General features: G+C 46.4%; 1 protein-coding gene across 2 annotated transcripts in view; it reads right to left on the reverse strand.

The window, feature by feature from the left end:
• The window catches only part of GALNT10 (polypeptide N-acetylgalactosaminyltransferase 10), a 176,778-nt gene that overhangs the window by 66,345 nt on the left and 86,539 nt on the right, over positions 1–23,894 (reverse strand). For both annotated transcript variants that reach the window (XM_036424767.2, XM_036424766.2), the window contains exon 4: positions 5,347–5,513. In XM_036424767.2, the coding sequence (XP_036280660.1) occupies positions 5,347–5,513 (167 nt within the window). The remainder of the gene's footprint in view (positions 1–5,346; positions 5,514–23,894) is intronic.

A 23,894-nucleotide genomic window follows, 5' to 3' on the forward strand; every position in this document is an offset into this window, starting at 1 on the left:
GGATAAGTGGGGCATGTTGAAATGCAGATACTCACTGAGCATTTACTGTGTGCCAACATTCTACCAGGCGCTCTGCAAGTACCTGCTTAAGAAGCTCCTTGTAGGGAGCCCGGCCCTGGGTACGTTTTTGCTTATTTGCTTGTTGGAAGGAAGTGGAGTTGGGGAAAATGCTGTCCGTGAGCTTGTAATACCACAGCCTTTCATTTCTGCACTTCATCATCCCGGGCAGCCTGTAGCTCATCCGAAGACAATGAGCCTTCCCATGACTACGCATCCAATTTTTCTGGAAAACCAGCTCTGCTCAAAAGTGGGGAAGGGAAGAAGAGGAACAGAAGGAAACAAACGAACAAAGGGCTTTCTTGTGGTGCCTAACAAAAATCTCCTCTCCGGGCAGTGCGACCTGGAGGCAGGTCCGCTCCCCCATACCCTCACCTCTCTCCCAAGTGCAGAAACAGCCCCGTGACCCCGAATCCTCAAGCAAAGCCCACGCGTCTGAAGAGCTTCTGAGGCCCTGGGTCTGCAGTGCCCTATTTGTAAGCACGGCCAGGGCCCTTCCGGTGTCAGCGGTGGCCTCCACGCGAGTCCCCAGTGCTGCCTGCACAGAGTGTTGAATCTTATTTAAAGAACTCACCCGTTCCAATTTTGTCTCCTACCCAAGGTCTCGACCCTTAGCTGAATTTCAATTAGTTGCCCTGAGGATCCTGGAGGAGACTCATTTCAGAGGAAAGTGCCTTCTGCCACGCAGCACCGATCCAGCCTGAAGTTAGTGTCTATGAATTTCAACTCTGGGAACTGCCGCTGCTCACCGGGCCCAGAGCAATGTCTTTCGCGATGGCCCGTATTTGCCATACTTGAGACAAGCCTCTCCGTAATTCTGAAATTGTTTCTCCCAAATCTCATTTTCAAGACAATCACCGCTGAGTAAGTTTTCTTCCAAAGCTGCCTTGAGAATTGCTTCTCGAAACAAGAATAATGATTGCTTTTCTGAAAACACGCAGGTTGCAAACTCTGACAGCTGACGGGCAGGACAGAGGGGAGTGAGGTTAAGAGTTCTCCTCTGGGTGCTCTGTGTGATTCATTGAGAAAATGGGGCAACACTCAGGGACGCTGGTCTTCATTGTCACTGGTGAAATGGGACAGTATTTGGTCTCCTCTCTGTCTTACTGGGTGTGGGGATGGCGCCACACTGGATGAGTATTATATTTCTGGTCTCTGGAGAAACAGATGCACTTGCAGAAATGTCAGTTTTATAAGACTTATCTTTCTCAAGAAAGTTTTTATGGGGATGAGAGGGAGGGTCATGTTATTTTTATCCCCGAGGATAACATTCAGGAAATTGGAATATTTTGAAGTGCAAACCATTAGAGCCCGGGACTGGCCGTGCTGGATAATGAGCTCCTTTTAGCAGGAAGTTTGCTGTTTAATACAATGGGAAAGTAATTTATTGAGAAGTGTCCGTGGGGGCAGAAAGGAGGAATGCACTTCTGCAGGTGTTTCAGGTAACCAGCCGAGGCGAGGAGGGACAAGGCTGTCCTAGGAGCCTGCAGACGGGGGTCTTGTCTCCTCCGCAACCAGCTAGCTGTGGCTCTGAGGTAAGCCTGCTCACATCTCCAGGCCTTGGGTCTCCCACTTGTAAAATGAGCAGGCTGAGGTACAGCTGTGATTTCCACACATTTTAAAGCAACAGAGCTCTTCTTAGTGAGTGATTTTCAGAAACCAAATACACACCATGCCAGGAGAGGTACCTGAACCCCACCTGCACCTGGAAGGTTTTCTGTACCTTCCATACCCCAAGGCGTTCCTGGGCCCTCACCTGCTCCCAGGTGCATGGTGACAGCTAGTAGCTTAGATGACCTTGAAATTCTTTTGTCATCGAACAAGGAGAAATGCTTGCTTCTAATCTAGCTGACATTGGTTTCTTCTACCTTTGGAGGGCTGAAGCCTTATGATGCTCAGAGAGGGACCTGTTAAGTGCTGTGGGTCCACCCCCAGGACAGTTGATGCTTCAGAAAACAGGTGACAGGGACACAAAAATGTGGGCCAGCGTCAGTCACAGAAGAAACTGCTGGGTCTTCCACAGCCACATCTATCTCACTGGCTGAAAATGATGCTGTGGCTAGAGATGGTTTTCTTTGTGTGTGATTGTAGCTGCCATATAGTTCCTTCCTCTCTCCTTCCCTCCTCATTCATTCATTCATTCATTCATTCATTCATTTCACTCACTAATTCACAGTTATTCATCACCTGCTTCTAGACCACAAGTGGTTTAGCGAGGAAGACTGACAATGAATAGGTCAACAAATAGCCATGTGATCACACAAGCAGCATAGTGACTAGTGGTAGTGGCGGGGGACCCAACTGAAGATGGTGTGAGAGAAGCCAGCCGTGGGAAGAGCTGGGAAGAGGATGTCCAGGTGGAGGGAGCAGCACAGGGAGATCCCCAGGCAGGAAGGAGCGTGGCGTGCTCTGGGACAGAGAGCCCTGCTGTGTCTGGTGCACAAGGAGCGACAGAGCCAGCGAGTGAGTGCAACCCTTGCTGCCATGGTCCTCAGAACGACCCGGCAATGAGCCTGCTTGGAGCAAGCAGGCAGCCATGCCTGCGGGAAGGCTTGGGTGCTCGCCCCAATGAGCAGAAGTGGTTTATGCTGCAGCAGAGGGCATGCAACCCAGTAATCACATGGACAATGCGCTCACTTATTTTCCTTTTCACTGTCCGGCTGCAGGCCTGGGCCTGGGGTGGTTGGCCCAGACTGGGAGCCGGCGAGGCTGGGAGAGGAGACTGGAACGGAAGCAGAAGAGAGGGAGAACAAGGTCTTGGCAGAGACCATCCGCTCCCTCGCGTTCCCAAGGACTATGTGCAGATGTGAAAACTGAGCAGCGAAGAAGGCAGACAGGGGAAAACCGACTCCTTCGGAAGATGGTGTTGGAGGAGCGCTCTATGGATACCCTGGACCACCAGAAAGATGAGGAAGTGGGTCCCAGAGCAAATTAAGCCTGAGATATCCCTGGAGGCAGAGACGGCAATAGTGAAGCTGCCCCACTTTGGGCACATCATGGGGAGGCAGGGTGCTTTGGAAGAGACGATGATGCTGGGAAAACGAGAAGGCGGCAGGCAAAGAGGAAGACCAGACACGAGCCAGGCTGACTCCCGAGAGGAGCCCCAGGCAGGCGTCTGCCGGAGCCCAGCAGGGCTGCTGAGGACAGGACGTGGTGGCTGGCCCTCCTTTGCAGGAACACCAGGAGTTGGAGCCAATTCAACAGCACACAGTACAGAGCAAGGGTCCTGGGCTCTGAGTCCGCAGGCCTGGGTGTGCCACCCACTGTGTGACTCTGGGCAAGACACTTAACTCCAGTCCCTCACAAAAGGCTCACCATTCCAGGGCCTCCCTCACAGTTTGCTGTCGAGAATAAATGGGAGGATGTATGCGCCTGGCACATTGAAATGGCCCCCTAAGTGGTGACTGGGCAGGAGACAGTTTAGGGGGGAGGTGAGACAACAGAACTTTGTTCAGTGTTTTACAATTCGCAAAGCGCTTTCACCCACGGAAAGTGGAAGACTGTACCTGCGCCTCCACATCTGTATGTTTATCCCTGACTCCCTCCCCAACAACCAGACATAAATATCAGTAACAGTACCAAGCTTGTTTATTTCTAGGGGTCACCACGTGCCAGGCACCATCCTAAGCACTTTACATATAGTTCATTGAATAGTCACAGCCCTGAAGAGAGAAGTACTGTAGTGGTCCCATTTTACAGACGAGGGAACTGAAGCACAGAGGTTAGGTGACTGGGTCAAGGTCACAGGTCTGATAAGTGAAAGGACAGGATCAAAGATGTAACTACTGCCAGGCTATCTGCTAAAGACCAGGGCGATGGGGACAAGGAGACAGACCCCTGCCTGGCTTCAGTGGACTCATGGACCTCGCTTCAGGGACACAGTAAATCTCATATAAGGTGATAGATGCTGTGGCTAAGAGTTAGGGAAGGTTTTACGATACATGTGTCTAGGTGCGTGTGTGTGTGTGTGTGTGTGTGTGTGCGCGCGCGCACACGCGCACACATACTCTCACATACACTCACACATCCCACTGAAACAACTGTGCTTAAATAAATTCATGTAATTAAGAATACAGCATTAAGTCCTAACTGGTTTGGCTCAGTAGACAGAATGTTGGACTGCGGACTGAAGGGTCCCAGGTTCGATTCCTGTCAAGAACATGTACCTTGATTGCAGGTACATCCCCAGTAGGGGGTGTGCAGGAGGCAGCTGATCAATGTTTCCCTCTCATTGATGTTTCTAACTCTCTACCCTCTCCCTTTCTTCCTGTAAAAAATCAACACATACACACATACACACACACACACACACGTATGTATATATATGTAGCATTGAAAATGGATTGACAGGGAGGTCAGCCTAATTATTCTGGAGAGCTCTTAGACCCTCCTTCACTATGTATTAGTACCTCTACAAGAAGGTGAGCAGACTAAAGGGTTTCTCGTGATTTGTTGCAACTGGTGAAACCTCTGACACAAAGAATAAGCTTGAGGGTACTGGCTGCAGGGCAGTGTGGTCCAGTGGTTGAGATCACGCTTGGGGCCAGACAGGCATGGTTTGGTCACAACACCACTTAAGAGCTGTGTGACCAAAGGTAAGTCAGTCACTTAACCTGCAAGCCCCAGTTTTCTCATCTGGTGTGGCAGATACTGTTAAGGGGCTCACATAACACCTTTTCTAACCCACTGCTCCCCTTCCTGCCTCCACTAGAGAGGCCCCAAACCAAAGCGCCCCAAACCAAATGGCCCCGCCACCCTGGCAGAGAGGGGTGCCCGATGCCAGAGTTGTGGACAAACTCTCCTGAATAAGAAGACTTTCCTGAGGAAGAAGGCAAAGCCTCGAAAGGGGTAGACTTTGTCCTCTCCGCCCTTCCTCCTCCTTCCTGAGGCACAGCAGCATTCTGTGACCAGGGGGATGAGGAAGTGGAAAGAAAAAAGCCTGGTTGGTTCTTGGATGATAGCCTTGAGCAGCTGTACCAATCCCAAATCTCATTATAAAATGAATGAGTGAATACGTAAATGAAGTAACCCCTTTCTTGTTTGAACTGCTGTTTACCAAGTTTCCTGTTGTTTGCAGTTTAATGCATTTCTACAGTGGTGCCAACGGGGTAAGAATAGAACCTACATCATGGGTTGCCGCGAGGACGCAACAAGATAGTAATGTGTATGTGCCAGTCACAGCAAGCACTGGTAAGTGGTGCTGCTGAAGGCAGGAAAACCTGTCACCCCCCGGGGCAAGCAAGTCCCTGTTTGGAGCATGGAGGGCAGGAACCAGGTGGAGGGACCTACCTCGGTCACTGAAGTCGTCAACCAGCACAATCTCAGCGACCAGCTCCGGGGGCGAGCGGTTGAGCACGCTGTGGACGGTGCGCAGGAGGGAGGACCAGCCCTCGTTGTGGAAGGGGATGATGATGCTGGTGTTGGGGAGCGTCTCCAGGTAGCGCTTGCTGTTGCAGCTGGAGAGAGACACGGGGGACAGGGAGAGGACAGTTGTCAAGAGAATGCAGGCATGTGGTTCGGCCAACGGCAAATCCCCGCCTTCTCCAGCCTTTCGGGAAGAAGTGAAAGCCAGAGACACCTCCATCACTGCGGAACCTTCTCCATCTGACTTAGCATCCTGAAGTTCTGCCTCCAACCCCTGCTCACACACTCCACAGGGGGACGTACACGAGACCCAAAATGACGACAGCCAATGCTGACGGAGCAACCCTGGGATTGAGTGCTGTGAACCCGTTCCAGCCTGAACCTGTTCCAGCCTGGATCATAATGGGAATGTGGTGCCCGTCCTCAAGACTCCGCGTGGAGGACAGCCCGTCAGTAACTCTGCTCCCTCCCCCACTCTTCCTCCCCACACTCCTCCCCAATGGAGGGCAAACCATTTGTGCAGGAGTTTGGAAGAATACACTGCGCCTCTCCCTTTCCCTACCTGGGCTCTACCTGGAAAGGGAGCATTTCCCCCTCTGCTCTCTACCAGCCCCAGGGCAAGCTCCAGGGTGGAAGGCCCTGCCTCTGTGGGCCTTTAACATCATTGTAACACCCAGAAGAATGACCGGAGTCCCTTAATATCATCAAGTACCTAGTTGGTGTTCAAATTTCCTGGATCTTCTTGTGTCTTTTTATAGTTGGCTTATATAAATCAGTATCCAGACAAGGCTCATATTCTGCCTTTAGCTAATCTAAATGGTGGGAACTTGAGCTTTCGGCGTACAATTCTTTCAACTTTTCTGTATATCTGACAATTTTCAGAAAGAAATGTTTCTTGGAGAAAAAGTGGGTCAGGGTTCATAAGTTTCAAATTCTCTCCGCTGGAGGCACCGAGGACGGCTGGGGCAGAGGACTGAACTCCTGGATTCTGGCGGTGAGCTCCGGTGCAACCGTGTGAATGAACTCCTCTAATTCTGGCAGCCCTGTTTGGATGGAGAAGCCAGCCCCTCTCTTTCCCCTTGGGACCGGAATTCTTGCATGTCCCCTCGTGTTCTTCCACCCGGCTCCCCTTTCCTCACCTCTCTCACCCCTTTGATCATTTCAGCCAGCCTTCTCCTGGAGCCTTCTCCAACTTCACTCTATCCGCCTTAAAAAATAAACGGAAGCACTTTTTTCTTTTAAAAAATCCCTTTCCCTTAACTCAGCTGGGTCCTCTGTGGCCAAGAAAAACAGGTGACATCTAGCTTGCTACAAAAGGTCCTGCCTTCCGTCCAATTTCACAGGAGGCTGGCGTGACTGGGGCAGCACGGGGCGGGTTGAGGGGGTTAGCTGCCATAAATTGCCTGGAGTCCACGGGGCGAAATACAATAGAGCCGTTACCCAGTGGGAGCCCCGGCTCTCTGAAACCCCAGAGCGGGGCCCACAGCCTGTCGGCAGATAACATGAACAGCATCGTAGACAAGGCTGCTACAGACTAAATTCTCTTCTAATCTAACCCAACCCTGGAACTAAAGCTTACTCAGAACTCAACTAAAAGGCTAGCTTGAATGATAAACCTGAACATGTGCCTTTTTTTCTTTTATTTAAAAAAAATATATATATATATATTTTATTGATTTTTTTACAGAGCGAAGGGAGAGAGATAGAGAGTTAGAAACATCAATGAGCTGCCTCCTACAGGGGATGTGCTCACAACCAAGGTACATGCCCTTGACTGGAATCGAACCTGGGACCTTTCAGTCCGCAATCTGACACTCTATCCACTTAGCCAAACCGGTTACAGCCATATGCCTTTTTTTCTTCTCTTGGTCTCCTCTCTTTTTCTCCCTCTTTTCTCCATCCACACACCCACCCACCCATCCATCCATTTAATTACTAAATAGGCAAAAAATGGCATGTTGACGTTTGCCATTGGCACTAGTCAGAAGTTTGGTCCCAGCTTAGCAGAGGCTCTTTGTTTAAATAAAAATAATTGTGTGACATGCTGACATGAATCCCTCCAGTGTCCAGCAGGAAACTTAGTTCCACAGGCCAGGCCACCGGCCACCTTCCTGTTGCCAAAAGCCCCGGCCACCCACCTTTGCCAGAGCCACAGGGGACCCCCCTCCCACTTAGCAGTCCCCTTTAAGACCTGTCTGCACACTGTGTCTTGAGAGGTCCACAATGGCTGGTGGCACATGCCAAGTTCCTTTGTGTGTGGCGAACACAGAGCATCCCCTCGCCAGAGCCCTCAGACAGCAGCCCAGAGGATGCAGTCTCCAGGAAGGGGAAACTAGGGCACCGCTCCCCGTGAAAGAGGCTCCGAGTGGCTATGATCAGACAACAATAACCTCTGCCTCCCCACGGTGCCTTGTGCCTGATGGTTCCCAAAGTGCTCTCCCTTCTCTCTCCTCTAGATCGGCACCAGCCCCCGAGGAGGGATGAACGAGGGAGTGCTCACACCATTTCTCACATGGAAAACAGAGCCCAGAAAGCTAAGGGCCTTGGATCTGGGACTTAAATATGGATACGACCTCTTTAAAATAACATTTATATGCGTGTGTATTTCTTGATAAAACTGTTAACTGCTCAGTGCAGAAGTCTGGAAAATGCAGAAAGGCTGAAGGACAACGGATAATGACAGCAGCAGACCTCTGCCCTCTTCTCTGAACGTATATCTGCTTCTGAACACAACATCCAAATCTCTGTGGGTTCCCAGCTGCAGCCTGGCTTCCTGAGCCCATCCTTGGGCAGGACCAGATAGAGCAATGCCCTTGCCGAGGGTCAAAGCAGTGACATGGGGAGCCTTCCCGCACACAACCTAGACGCCTTCTCAGCTCCATACTCTGGCCCCAGATGGCGCCATAAAAGAAGCAGTGCCGTACAACGCAGACCTGAGAGAAGAACATCCTGCCCTTTGCACAAGCACTGCCACCAGCAGCTGGGTCACACACAGCCAGGGCCAGGTTAAGCTAGGGGCACAGAGCGTGAGGTCAGCAAGGCACGATCGCGGGTGTCCCCCGACACACACTGGAGCAGTGAACGGAGAACAAAATGAATGGAGATCAACAGGGAACGTTTCAATAGATGTGAAAATTCCAACTATAGAATACCGATAAGCGGTTGCCAAATAAGGTGGGAGATGACAACGGTGATAGGAGAAACTATCTGTTAAGGATTCCCATTATGCCCGGTAATGTTCTAAGCACTTTGGAGGGATTAATGTCACTTCACAGTCATAATGCTCTTAGGAGGCAGGGGCTGTCATTGCCTCTATTACAGAGAGGAGACAAGGCAGCGAGAAGTTAAGGAACCTGTTAAGGCCAAATAGCTGGGAAGGGCTGGAGCCTGGATTTAAACCCAGCTGCCCTTCATACATATTATCTTCTTATAGGGATAATGTGTCAAAGCTATTAATTATGTAAGCAAAGGAACAAATAGATGAAAATCAAAAATTGGGGGAACTAAGTAGGAGCCTGAAGTCCTGCCTCTTGTATCTGCTTCGCATGCAACAACGCCAGTCTTCTGGCTGGGCCTTACTTAAGTCAATAAGGGGGCTGCACTGAGCAATGGCAAGGCTGTGTGCCTGCTCTGTATCCCCTCTCCTGTTCCTGTCTCCCTAGTCTTATGGTAATAACATCCTGACTGTCCACGGTGAACCTCCCACCCCTCATTTCTACAAGATTTGGGGGGAGAGGGAGATCCTTGCTTTCCTTGAGGATGATCAGAGCATGGCATCTCTCCAGTGATGGGTTCAAGGCTGGGCACCGGGAAATCAGAGTAAATCTTTGCTGAGACAACTGGGAGCGAGCTAAGCTCTTTTCTGCTGAGACACAGCACGCAAGGATAAAGTCTGGACTGCCTGGGGCCACCATGCAGGCTGTCCCCTGTCTTAAAATGATTGACAGAACAGAAAACAGAGCCAAGTGTTGGAGAGAGGGGTTCCTGCTGGCCTCACTTAGGGACCTGAACCCAGCCACAGCTGAAGTCAAGGTCTACTCCTGGCCTTTTCACTTACATGAGCTGATACATTTTCTTTTCTTAAGTCAGCTAGAGTTAGGTTTCTGCCACTTGTAACTAAGAGAATCCCTGCTGATGTAACTGGATGCTCTTTAAGCCTTTCAGTGGAATGAATCTGTTTCGGACCTAACGGTGGCTTCTGAAGGGCAGAGGCAAAAACTCATTCACCGACTCGGAGAAAGCAGCCTGGGCGGTGGGTGCGGGAGGCAGCGGAGCACTGGGAGCTGACCGAGCTCATTTGTGACAGAGCGGGCCCCCATTTAACATTCCCTAAAGGATTCTGAACTCTTGGAACACAAAGATAAAATTACAATAATACACTGGCCCTTAAGCGGGGCTCACTGCGGGACTCTAGAATATTAAAGGAGAGAAGTCAAAATCAAAGGGAAGCGCTGCAAAAATCTTCCCTCTGCGTCAACTTTGAACTAGAAAAATCCAACCATTTAGAAGGGAACTATAAAACACATTTGATTCCAGCCAACAAACCTGACATTGTCTGTGCCTGGACTTGGGTTCAAATCCTGACAGCCACCCCCTAGCTGTGAGACCCAGAGTTGGGTTCCATCCCTTGCTGAGCCTCAGTTTCCTTATCTGGGAAAGGAGGGTGGTAACACCACGAGAATGGTAACACCACAGCCCTGTGGAGGACGAAGTAGCTAGCTCTGTCCTTGGAGGCAGAGGAGTCCGTGTGGAGAACTCACAGCAGAGCATGCTCCTGACTTCAATTCTCTTGGAGTCTGGGGTGGCCATCCCAGGAAAGGGCATGAGGCTTCCATAAGGCTTCAGCAAGAGTTTTGCTCTTGTAGACCTGGTACCCCAGACTTTAGCCAGCTCATGGCTCAAAGCCTTCTCATTGGCTTACTCTCAATCGTTTGTGTATCCAAGCAATGTTTCCTGAGCACCTACTATGTGACACACACTGTGCTATGCCCTGGGATTATAATGGGGAGAAACAAGCTGTTGTCTCTGTCCCATGGGATACAGAGTGAAATGGGGGAGCAGACAAATAATATAAGCAGTAAGAGATGATAACATTCTCTCACTGCCTATGAGTGTGAGATGAAGACAGACTGGGAACAGCCTGGAAAGACGGGGAGGGAAGGCATTGTGAGTGGCGCCTCTGCATGCCCAGCCCTGTGCCTTGCAGACAGCGAGTAGGTGATGAATGGCTGCTGGGTTGAACTAGAGTTAGAAGGGCCTTGTCCAGCGCTTTTATTTTCCAAGGAAGGTTGTGAGGTTTGGAGAGGAGATGAGATAGGCACTGGCTTCCTCTTTAGCACAGCCAGGCTAGAATCAGAGGAGCCGGAGGATGACTGTGACAACCTGGCCCAGGCTGGCATCTTCAGGAAGGTCCTTTTCCGGTCAGACTTTGCTGACCGCCAGCTGCACTTACCTGCTCTTCCCTCCACTCAACAGACGGGCAGGAGAACCACAAAGGATTACGAATATTAATTGGGCACCTCTGCACCATCCTTCATCACCAATTTCGCACCTCCTAACCGCACCGGGGACTTCATTCAGATCAAGCGGTATTTAAAGGGCCCTGGTTGTGCTGTCTTTTCTTCCCCTCTGAATTCACATTTTACAGACCCTTTGTTCAGATCACATCTAGTTTTAAGACAGTTGTAAAAATAACAAATTTCTTTCTTTTTTCTTTCTTTCTTTCTTTCTTTTTTTTTTTTTTTTTAAAGCCCACAGCAAAATCCAAGTTTCTTCACCCAGCTGTCCCACATGACAGAACCGGCCCTCCTACAGCTGCAATAGGCAGTGTATCCCACGGGCTCCCACTTGAAACACAGGCTGACGGCAGGACGGAGCGGCTCTGGCTGTCAATGTGGTCTGTAAGGTCCAGGGGCTGGAATTACCAGCATGAAAGGACGGCCGTAAGGACCACACCTCAGATCCCGGTTGGGTGTTAGCTGCCAGGCAAATGCCAGGAAGAAATGGGCTTTCATATCAAGATTCTTAATGATTCATGAGAGAGAAAAGGAGCAACAAAAGGTAAAGATACAATACGTGTTCTTTGCCACTGTTTTTGCCACTGTTTCCAGAAGCAGAGATCTGGAAACAAGCTGTCTGCCTGCCAGCAGAAGAAGGGTTGAACAGATTAGATTCCTGTAGCATATTACACAGCTATTAGGAATACCTTAGAGATATGACCATAATCTAGTAAGCAAAGATACCTGTAGAATAAAATATACAATAGAATAGTCGTATTTTTATAAAATAAAACCCCAAACCTCTGGATATATCTATACATGTTGCCTAAGCAAAGGAAGAACTATAGAAAGCTAAACTGTTACCATCTACTACCTGGGCAGATTTAAGAATAGAGAGGAGTATATATGGTGGGGTGGAGGGGGTGTGTGTGACTACTGATTTCCCCACTCAAAAAAATTGGTGAAAGGAGGCTTACAATTAGGAGGGAATTATGTCCTGTTCTCGGTAAGAACAGCTGCTCCGTGCTTGTCTTATCATGCTGCCCTTGATACCATCTTAATGAAGGGAGAAAATTGGTAATCGCCTTTATCTTCCAGTCATTATTCTCTTTTTCCTTACATCCTTTCAAAGCCAATACCACTTAGCAACCAAACTCATCTCTGTGGCCAGTGTTACCGAGAGCCTTTTATCTGCTCCTGGACAAACGAGGTAAAGGAACGCAGTCTGCTGGTTGCGTCCGTCCGTTTATCCGGCCAGTCCTGCTTGCTATGCCTGCTCCCAGAAGCATCATGCACAAAAGGCGAGACTTTGAGCATGTCTCCCTCCTTCTCCGTGAAGAGCGGGTCTCCGCCTGCGTGTGATGCAGCAGAAAAAGCACATGCTTGGGTCCAGGTCCGTGTCTTCTTTGCCTTCTGGCTGTGTGAACTGCAGCAGGGAGCTGAACTTTCCCTCGGCCCGGCTTGTGCACCCGCAAAGCGGAGCTAGCAAACCCCATCAGATACAATTCCAGGGAGGCTGGAGTCACACAGGGGTTGTGACAATAATTTTGTAAACGAGGAAATAATGTCGAAATAGAGAGGATGAAAAGTATTACCACACAGAACCTCAAAGTGGGAACAAGTGAGGCCAGGCTGGCAGAGCACTCCGCACAGTGCCTGGCACACAGCACGCAGTAAGTGGGCCCCGTTATTGTTGACGGAGAGCACAGCTTCCATGTCTATCAGACCAAGAAAACGCGTCTGTTTGCCGAAATGGCGAAAGAACCACAAGCCACACACCAGCGCACGCGGAGGTCGGCTGGTTTCCACCCACCTAGCATAAATCATAGGGACACATGCCCATGGTTTTTAGTTGACAGGCAGCCATTTTTGCTTGTAAGCCAATCATCTCTGCAATTTCAACCCAAGGGCTGAATTCATGGCAACCTATTTTTTAAATTACAGAAAACAACTTCGATTTGAGGAATGTTACTGGCTGCCATTTTATTTTAAGGCATACGAGCATCTTTAAACCCCAGGACTAGGTCTGATGGATCAATAACTGTTGTCTTGGAAGAAAGACTGCTGTTCAGAAAGGAGTCATTTAAGAAGAGAATCTTATGAAGTCTCCTGAAAAGTCGGTGATACTAAAAAAACAAAACTAAGCGCGCACACACACACTCACACACAACAACCAACATAAAAAAAAACACACCTGGACTTTTTCCTTTCCCAGCTCACTTATCATTCAGGCTCCAGCCCCTCTTTCTGTCCCTCTCCCACCTCCCACACAAATGCCTGGCTAATAACTTGCCCAGCTAGGGAGTCTGCACCAGCCACATTCCTGGGCATGTCTGGGGCGTCCATCTCACACAAAGTCCTCCATCATAAGTGTCAAACAAGCTTATTTCACCACGTGATTTAAGATAAAAAGGGAAAAAAAACTGCTAATATGTAAAACCTTTGTCACCCAAGCCTATCCCTGTTCTGTGGCACTGTGTGTGCACTGTGTGTGTGTGTGTGTGTGTGTGTGTGTGTGTGTGTGGAGGGGGGGAGGGAGCTGGGTGGAGACTTGTCATTCATCTCCAGGCAGATGGCAGGCTTCGCCCTCATTGTGACCTGAACATGGCACACGGATGTTACAGGCCACACCTCAGAGCACAGCTAATCCTGGGGCATTTTTAGACTTACTATCTGTGGTGCCGCAGGCATTTCTTGCTGTTCTAGGAAAAGCGAGTTAATTAAAACCACAAAAACACAGCAACTCAGCAAAGGAACCTGTCACCGTTTCCAACTGCCTCCTTGACAGTGTCATTTGGATGTTTAATAACATCTTCAGCTTTGAAAGCAAAATCTTGATTTCCCCCAAACCTACTCTTCCCAAAGTCTTCCTTCCTGTAAATGGCAACTTCACCTCCCACTGGTTCTGGCCAAACACCTTGGGGTAATCCTTGTCTGCTCTCTGTTTCCTCATAGTCACACTGTCTGAAACTAAACCTCGGCGTGTCCATCTTCAGCGTGTCTCTCTCTGCCGCTCCCACCTCGGTCTGAGGCGCTGCCATTCATCCCGGCACTGCTGTCACGCACTCAACTCTCCCCCTGCCTTCACCCTTGGCCACCTGCAGTCTACACTTAACACAGCAACCAAAGTGATTCTTTGAAAAGGAAAATCAAATCGTGTTGTTCTCTGCTCAGAGCCCTCCAAGGCTTCCCATCTTACTCACTTTGGTGAAAAGATAAACTCGACCATGACCACCCCCAGGCCTCTCTCCAGCCCTGCTCCTCACTGCTCTCTGGGCTTACTGGGCTTTGGAAGCCAAGCATGATGGCCGCAGGGCATTCCTCTTTATTTTTCTGGAAAAGTGTACGTACAGAATTTGTGTTATTTCTCAAATTTTTGGTAGAACCCGCCAGTGAGCCCATCTTTGTGAGAAGGTTCTTAACTACAATATCAGTTTGTTTGCTAGACACGGGGCTATTCAAGCTAATCATTTCTTCTTGAGTAAGCTTTGCTAGTTCGTGTCTCTCAAGGAATTTGCCATTTCATCTAAGTTGTTGAACGTACAGGCATAAAGTTGTTAAGAATATTCCTTTATTATTTTCTTAATATTACAGAATCTGTAGTTATGTCAGCTCTCTGATTCTCGATACCAATACTTTGTGCCGATTAATCTGGTTGGAAGTTAATCAATTTAATTGACTATCTCAAAGAACCAGCTTTTGGTTTTATTGATTTTTCTCTATTGGTTTTCTAGTCTCTAGTTAATTGATCTCTGTTTTGCTCTTTTAAATTTATCTGTTCTTCTATTATTTTGGAATTAAATAAATGCTTTATTCTTCTTTTTCTAGTTTCTTAAAGTGGTCAATTTGGAGAGCACTGTTTTCTAATATAGGCCTTGAATCCTACAAATTTCCCCGTAAGTATTGCTTTAGTGACATCACACAAATTCTAATATTATTTTCTTTTCATTGAGATTTGGTTCAAAATACTTTCTAATTTTCCTCTTGATTTCTTCTCTGACCCATTTGTTATTCATAAATTAGTTACATAGTTTCCAAACATTTAGAAATGTTAAGAGACTGTCTGTTATTGGTTTCTAAATTTTATTCCACTGTGGTCAGAGAACATACTGGTATCACTTGAAACCTTTTAAATTTATGGAGACTTGTTTTCTTGGTTCCAAAATATGGCCTATCTTGGTAAATGCTCCTTGTGCACTTGAAAAGAATGTGTATTCTGCTGTTAATGGGTTCTATAAATGTCAATTGGGTCACATCAGTTGATGGTGCTGCTGTTCAAAATCCTTGCGGGTTTTCTATCTACTTGTTCTATGAATTACAGAGAAAGAGAGAGAGGGGGAAAGAGAGAGAAAGAGGAGTGCTGAAATGTCATAATTGTGGCTATGTCTATAACTCCTTGCAGTTCTATGAGCTTTTGCTTCATGTATGCATAATCCCTTTATTATTATGAACTTACCTTCTTCAGTCCATAGGCTGTCGCTCATCCATTGAACCAAGCCTGCTAAGACTGAAATGACCTTCTTTATCCCTGGTGAGTCTTTGTTCTAAAATCTACTTTGACTGATATTAACGTATAGCCAGCCACTCCAGCTTTCATTTGACTAGTGTTAGCTTGATAGACAGGCTTTTTTTTTTTTTTTTTTAAATCTTTTTACTTATAACTTATTTGTACGTTTATATTAAAAGTGTGTTTCTCACAGGCAGCATGTACCTGAGTCTTGCTTTCTTATCTAAACTGACAATCTCTGCCTTTTAACAGAAATAATTAGAGCATTTACATTTAACATGATTATTAATGTGGTTAGGTTAAATTCCATCATTTTGGTACCTGCTTTTGATTTCTCCTTTTGGATCTGTCTTCCCTTTTTCCTCTTTTCTGCCTTCTTTTGGATTAATTGAATATTTTTCATGCCTCCATTTTATCTCCTTCATTGGCTTATTAGCTATAACTCTTTGTTTTGCTATTTTAGTGCTTTTAACTTATAAAGTCCATCTTCACCTCTTCACGAGTAGTACAAGAACCTTAAAATAGTATATTGTCATTTCTCCCCTCTAATCTTTATGTTGGGATACATTTTACTTTTATCTACGTTTAAACTCAACAATATGCTATTATTTTTGGTTACAGAGTAAGATACCTTTTTAAAAGATTTAAGCACTTAGAAAAATAGTATAAATTTACCCACATGGTTACTATTTCCAGTGATCTTCATTCTTTGTGTATAAATATTTCTATTTCCATCTGGTACCTTTCTTCCCCCTCCTGCCCCCCCCACCCCTAAAAGGACTTCCTTTAACATTTCTGATAGTACATGACAGCTGTGATGAATTCTTTCAGCATTTTTTCGTGGCTGTGAAGTATTCATTTTGCCTTTATTTTTGAAATATATTTTCATGCATGGGGTACAGAATTTTCCCTTACTCTTAGTACTTGAAAGATATTGCTACGCAGTGTTCTTGCCTGCATTGTTTCCAATGAAAATTCTATCACTCTTATTTTTGGTCCTCTGTCAGGAATATGCTTTATTTCTCTGCTTTAAAATCTTTCCTCTTCACCAGTGATTTTCATTAATCTGATTATGATGTGCCTTGGTGTTGTTTTATTTATGTTTCTTAAGATTGGATTTTACTGAGCTTCTTGGATCTTTGGTTTTATAGTTGTCATTCAATTTGAAAAACTTCTGGCCATTATTTCCCTTGTCTCCTATGGACTCCAATTACATGAATATTCAACTACATTTAGTTTAATTCTCTTCAGTTTTTTTTTTTTTTTTTTTTTTTTTTTTTTTTTTTTTTTTTAGTTTTTAATTTATTTATTTATTTTTTTACATATTTTAATGATTTTTTTTTTTGCCCCCCTCCCTCCCTCCCCCATATCCCCTCCCTCCCCATAGTTTTATGTCCATTGGTTGTACTTATATGCATGTATACAAGTCCTTCGGTTGATCTATTATCTCCCCCAGATCCTCCTCCCCTCCCCGCTGTAATTTGACAATCTGCTTGTTGCTTTACTGTCTCTATATCTATCTTTTGGTTCATCAGTTTATAATGCTCTTTATTATCCACAAATGAGTGAGGTCATGTGGTGTTTCTTTTTCATTGATTGGCTTATTTCACTCAGCATGATGTTCTCCAATTCCATCCAGGTTGCTGCAAATGATGAGAATTCCTTCTTCTTTATGGCAGCATAGTATTCCATTGTGTATATGTACCATAGTTTTTGGATCCAATCATCTGCTGACGGGCACCTAGGCTGTTTCCAAATTCTGGCTATTGTAGATTGTGCTGCTATGAACATAGGGGTGCATATATCCTTTCTGATTGGTGTTTCTAGTTTCTTGGGATATATTCCTAGGAGTGGGATTACTGGGTCAAATGGGAGTTCCATTTTCAGTTTTTTGAGGAAACTCCACACTGTTCTCCACAGTGGTTGCACCAGTCTGCATTCCCACCAGCAGTGCACGAGGGTTCCTTTTTCTCCGCAACCTCGCCAACACTTGTCGTTTGTCGATTTGTTGATGTTGGCCATTCTGACAGGTGTGAGATGGTACCGCATTGTTGTTTTGATTTGCATCTCTCGTATAATTAGTGACTTTGAGCATGTTTTCATGTGCCTTTTGGCCTTCCTTCTGTCTTCTTTTGAAAATATTCTATTTAGGTCCCTTGCCCATTTCTTAATTGGATCATTCATCTTCCTTTTATTTAGTTGTATCAGCTGTCTGTAGATGTTAGAGATTAAACCTTTATCAGTGGTGTTATTTGCAAATATGTTCTCCCACACCGTGGGCTTTCTTGTTGTTTTGTTGATGGTTTCTTTTGCTGTAAAAAAGCTTTTAATTTTGATGTAGTCCCATTTGTTTATTTTCTCTTTAGCTTCCATTGCCCTAGGGGCAGTATCAGTGAAGAAGTTCTTTTGGCATACGTCTGAGATTTTGCTGCCTGAGGATGCTTCTAGTATTTTTATGGTTTCCCGTCTGATGTTTAAGTCCTGTATCCATTTTGAGTTTATTTTTGTGTATGGTGTAAGTTGGTGATCTAGTTTCATTCTTTTGCATGTGTCTACCCAATTTTCCCAACACCATTTATTGAAGAAACTGTCTTGACTCCATTGTATATTCGTGCCTCCTTTGTCAAATATTAATTGAGCATATTGATTTGGGTTGATATCTGGGTTCTCGATTCTATTCCATTGATCTATATGTCTGTTCTTGTGCCAGTACCAGGCTGTTTTGAGAACAGTGGCTTTGTAATACAGTTTGAAGTCCGGTATTGAGATCCCTCCTACTTTACCCTTCTTTCTCAGGATTGCTGTGGCTATTCGGGGTCTTTTATTGTTCCAAATGAACTGTTGGAGAGTTCTTTCTAGGTCAGTGAAATATGCCCTTGGTATTTTAATGGGGAGTGCATTGAACCTATAGATTGCTTTAGGAAGTATGGACATTTTGATGATGTTGATTCTACCAATCCATGAACATGGTATGTTCTTCCATCTCCTTACATCATCCTCTATCTCTTTTTTCAATGTCGTGTAATTTTCTGCATATAGATCCTTTACTTCCTTAGTTAAATTTATTCCTAGGTATCTTAATTTTTTTGGTGCGATGGTAAATGGAATTGCTTTTTTAGTCTCTGTTTCTGTAGTTTCACTGTTGGTGTATAGAAATGCCATGGATTTCTTGGCGTTAATTTTGTATCCTGCTACATTGCCAAATTCATTTATTAAGTCAATTAGTTTCTTAATGGAGTCTTTTGGGTTCTTTATGTACAATATCATGTCATCTGCAAATAAGGATAACTTTACTTCTTCTTTTCCAATTTGGATGCCTTTTATTTCGTCCTCTTGTCTAATTGCAATGGCTAGTACTTCCAGTACTATGTCAAACAGGAGTGGCGAAAGTGGGCATCCCTGTCTTGTTCCTGTTCTTATAATTCTCTTCAGTTTTTAAAATTATTTTTTCTCCCCGTGTTTCAAGTAGTTTCTTTACTTATAACTTCAGGTTCACTAATCTTTTTCTCCTGCAGTATCTGTTCTACCTTTGATTCCATTTACTGTGTTTTTCATCTTAGACATTGTTGCTTTCATTTCTAGAAGTTCATTTTGGGTTTTTTAATATCTTCCATGTCTCTTTAACTTTTTAAATACATAGGATGCAGTTCTAATAATTGTTTTGGTGTCCTCTACTAGTTCTAACATCTATGTCAACTCTGGGCTGATTCTGATTATTTTCTTCATTATGAGCCATGTTTCTCTACTTATTTGCATGCCTGATAATCTTTGGTTAGATTTACCCTAATTAATTCTGAATATTTTTGTTTTGAGGTTTGACCTGGGATGTAGTTAAGTTACTTAGAAACAGTTTGATCCTCCTGGGTCATAATTAATGCTTTTTTTTCTTTTACAAATGACAAGGCTTCCTAGTCTGAGTGGTGTGAAGAGGCACTATTCTTAGCTCTGCATGAGAGGTAGGCACTGTTCCCTGTAATCCTTTTGGGCGATCCCTTTCCCAGCCTTCGGTAGCTTTTGTATAGGAAGGAGTTCATCAGTAATCTGCTGAATACCCCCGGAACCTTGTGTAGACCTCTGTAGCTCGGTCTCCGTGCAGCTCTGGTGCTGTGAGCTCTTTGCCTCTTTGGTCTCCCTGGATTCTCAGCAACATCAGATAAACTCAGGAAGTCCTCGGGGCTCTACCTGCCCCCACTCCCTGCATGGTGGCTTGAAAACCCTCTCGAGGAAAAAAGCTCAGACAATGTATTGCTCTCCTCACTTGTTTCCTATCCCTTTAGGATTACGCTCCTTCACTTCCTGGTACCCAGTGTCTTTTTAAAAATTTTTCAGTTGTTTTAGCTAAGAGAGTAAATCTGGTCCCCATTCCTCCAGCTTGGCCCCTAAAGAGCATTTTTAATGTTCATGTGTACATTCACATTGGGGCACTAATATTATTATTATTATTACTGCTACTACAAATGTGGTTGGCTTTAATTTCCTGTGCTTTCAAATTGTCATTCCCCCACTTCCCCACCAGAGTATATATTTAACACATGTTTGTCAAACTTAGGCTATAACTCCCTCCATTGTTGCTTTTGAAATCTATTGGGGATGTAAAGATGCTCAATAATTACTACTAGTCTATTATAGTAATATGAACTTGTCAGTTCTTTTCAGGAAATTCAGCATGCACCATAAATTAACCATGTTAATTTAACAAAAAAGCAAAAAGCTAAAGGGAGCATGGACCCAGGAATCTGGTAGACCTGGGCCTTTTATTGCAACAGATTCCCTTCAGGTTCATTCATTTCTGGAAGCGAAGCCCATGGCCTGGATCTGGAGAAAGCAGTCAGAACTGGAGGCTGTTTTCCTTCCCACTATGGACAGTCTTTACATGGGAGAAACTGGTCACTGAACAGAGGGCTCTGCTTAGGAACCTGCAGGCCTGGGGCACCTTAGCAGCTGGGGCTCCAACGCCATCAGCTCTGTGCCCGAGGGGTTGTCTAGCCGCCCAAGGAGCCCCCTGGAGCGGGGAAAGCGGGCCAGCCCACCAGCCAGCCTCTGTTCTTCTCCCTGGACAGGAGGTGCAGAGGGCAGGTCTGCTCAGAGCCAGCTGGCCGCCTCCCACATGCAAGCACAGTAAGACAGGCCGAATTTTCTAGTTTCCATTATTCTCTGTGGCTGCGCGTTCCCCCGTGCGGCTTCTGGGGAAAGCCAGTGTAGCTGGCACAAGCAAACGGCCCCTCGACCCTGTTCTTGACGTGCTGCTGCCAAAATTCAATTCGAAGAATAAAAGGCAAACCTAAACCCCAGCTCCTGCTGGGAAAGTTGTTTAAGTGAAAAGAAACCAGAGGGAATGAGCAGCCCAACTGCTCTCATTTATTCATAATTCCTGCTTGTCACAGAGCAGGAAAGTCCTCTCTCCCTCCTCCCCAAGGAAAAAGAAAAGCTCTTTAAGACATCTGTTAACTCAGTTCTGAAAAGTCAGCCTCCACAACCGGGGATTCTGAAAAAGGGGGGAGTCAGGAGTGCTGGGCCTTTTTTGCTGTAACGTGGTTGCTGGCTGGGTGGGTGGCTGGTCACCGAGGAGCCTGTGGCATGTTCCAGCTCAGTTCCCATCCACCCAGAACTAGGGTCCTCGCCTTACTTCTGTCCAGGACCCTCTGCCAGGCTGGGTAATACATGTGAGCCCTTCTGAGAACAAGGCTTCTAACTCATAAAATAAACTACACAAGACTGCAAAGGAAACCAATGAGACTGGAATATAGTTATCAAGTTAATAAAAGAATGTAAACTACAGTAATAGATGTGCCTCTTTAGGGGCACAGGAAGCCACAAGACCTGGTGCAGTTCTAGAAACTACCTTCATTTCCAAGCAGTGATGGGTGCCCACCACCCCTCAGGGTCATCTGTCAAGGGATGAGGAAGTGCATGCTTCCTTGTGGTGACTACATCACAGGCGCTTTAGTCATAACGGAAGGGAACACGTTTCGGTTAGAGGCCAATGAGAAAAAGAAAGCAACGTTTTTCGCCTCTGTGTACAGAGCCTCCGGAATTCTCTCCGAGGACCGCGGAGCTCTGCGTTAGGAAGCCGGCTCTCTTTCCCGGCTGTCGGGAAAGAGCTCCGCGCTGGAGGACAAAGGGCCGGGTCCCCATCCTGGCTCCACTTCTAACCAGCAAAGACTCAGCCTTGTAATTCGTGAGCTGAAGAACGAGCACTGGGTCGCCCAGGCAGTCCTCTACCTGTAATGTTCCCCTCCACCCCATCTGCTTCCCTCCCCTTCCTCCAAGCCCGGTGGGGGTGCCCTGAGGTTCCGAGCACTCTCTGCCTTCCGCTATTACTGGTGGTCTCACTGTGGCGCAATGAGCTCCTTATGCCTCTGCCCACCCTTGCACAAAGCAGTAGTAATAAGGGCTCCTTTAGCAGCATGTCAAGCACAGGGCCTGGCACACAGAAGACCATTATGCGTACACAGGATGGGGCAAAAGCAGGTTTACAGTGGTGAGTTTATGAAACAGTTTATTGTTGTATTAGTAATTAATTACTGTGTTACTTTTCCATATGAGCAACTGTACACCTACTTTTGCCCACTCTTTATTTACCGGATGAACAGATGAGTGGCTGGATGAAAGCGGTGACCACACTCAGCTTCTCTTTCTCTCATTGTAAACATATTTCTACTTTGTACCAGTTCTCATCCCTGGTTACACGTAGGAATTGCTTTTAAAGGTTTTAGAAAACACAGAGACCCAGGCCACAACCCCAGAAATTGAGAGCCCAGTGGCTTGGGGTGGTGTCCTGGCCTTTGTATGTTTTTTTGTTTGTTTTTTTTTTATAATATACTTTTATTGATTTCAGAGAGGAAGGGAGCGGGAGAGAGAATCACTGATCAGCTGCCTCCTGCACACCCCCCATTGGGGATCGAGCCCGCAACCCTGGCATGTGTCCTTGATCGGAATTGAACCCTGAACCCTTTAATCTGAAGGCCAACCAGCTAGGGCCCTTGTATGTTTTTAAAACACCCCAGGCACAGCTAGAGAGCCCACAGTACCACGGAACAGCGGAGTCGAGGGGATGAAGCTCCCGGATGAACTTCTTTCCCAGAGCCAGAAAGATGATATTAGTGCAGAATTCTAAACTCTGCAAGGGGTTAAACTCATAAATTGAGTTTCTGACCCTCAGAGTCAGGTCACAGTTCTGAATCCAGAAACATCAGCAATATCTGAACTACATGCTCAGAGTTGGATGAAAAAATTCTCGGGCTTGACAGTGAAGACCAGGAAACAAATTGCAAGCCGCACAGGGGAGCACACCAAGGCCCTTCCCCCCCACCCTCGTTTCCTCCCCTCCCTAAGAGAAATCCTTAGGAAAAGGGCCCCATCCTGGGCAAGCAGCGCACCTTGTAGGCAAGTCTCCTCGCCTGCCAAGTGGAGATGCTAGTACGGCCGACTCCCTGCTGCAGGGACTGGCAGATGTAATGGGGCTGAAAGCGTTTGGTGAGTAGCCGAACATGCTACCAAGATTAATTCTTGATTATTGCTTTCTACCAATTGAACTCTGGCAGGTGGAGAGACCTTATATTTCAGTGATTAAGAGCACAGATTCCAGAGTCAGAATTTCTGCATACACCTTCTGGCACCAGCCCTTCCCTGCTCTGTCATTTTAGGCAAATTATTTAACCTTTTTGTACCTCCATTCCCCATCTGTAAAATGTTGACAATAAAGGTACTTATCTCGTTGAGTTTTTGGAAAGTTTGGCCGAGTTGATGCCCTGAAAGTGCCCAGAACACGGCTCTAAACCTGAAGTGTGCATCAGAATCATCTGGAAGGCTAGCTAAAGCACAGAGTGCGGGGCCCCACCCTGGAGCTTTGGATTTAGTCGATCTGGGCTGGGGTTTGAGAATGTGCACTTGGACAAGCTCCTGGGTAAGGCTGAAGTCCCAGCTTTGGGAACAGCACTGGCTTAGAACGACGCCTGGCGTACAGTAAGAACCTTAGAAGCGTTAGCCATTGTTCTCTTTTCCTGGGCTCTATTTTTTAGTCCCTGAACAGAACCTTTATGCTCCAGTGCTTCTCAGAACTACCTTCATGGAGGAGCCAGCGTGAAATCTACTTGCAATGGTCCCCACGGCGTGGACCCAGCTCTGCTGCGCGAGCATCCCGTGGGCGCTTATTTGTGATGCCAGCTCCTACCTCAACCCAAATCTAACGATCCAGGTTTACAGGGGGGAAGCTCAATATCCCGTGTTCTATCAGCCCTCCAGACGGCTAATGCACACCAGCGTTAAGAACAATAAACAGCTCTACTAGCAAATCACACGACCACCACAGTAACCCTACTGAAAATGCCCGGGAGGCAGATGGCTTCCAGGCGAGGCATAGGTTTTGGGTGGACTGGAGCCCAACACCTGGCTCAGTCCTTATTCACCAAGTGGCCTTATATGAATCATGACTTTAAGCCCAGCCAGCGAGGCTCAGTGGTTTGACC

This window comes from Pipistrellus kuhlii, unplaced genomic scaffold (assembly GCF_014108245.1).
Source record: "Pipistrellus kuhlii isolate mPipKuh1 unplaced genomic scaffold, mPipKuh1.p scaffold_m20_p_8, whole genome shotgun sequence".
Classification (NCBI taxonomy): Eukaryota; Metazoa; Chordata; class Mammalia; order Chiroptera; family Vespertilionidae; genus Pipistrellus; species Pipistrellus kuhlii.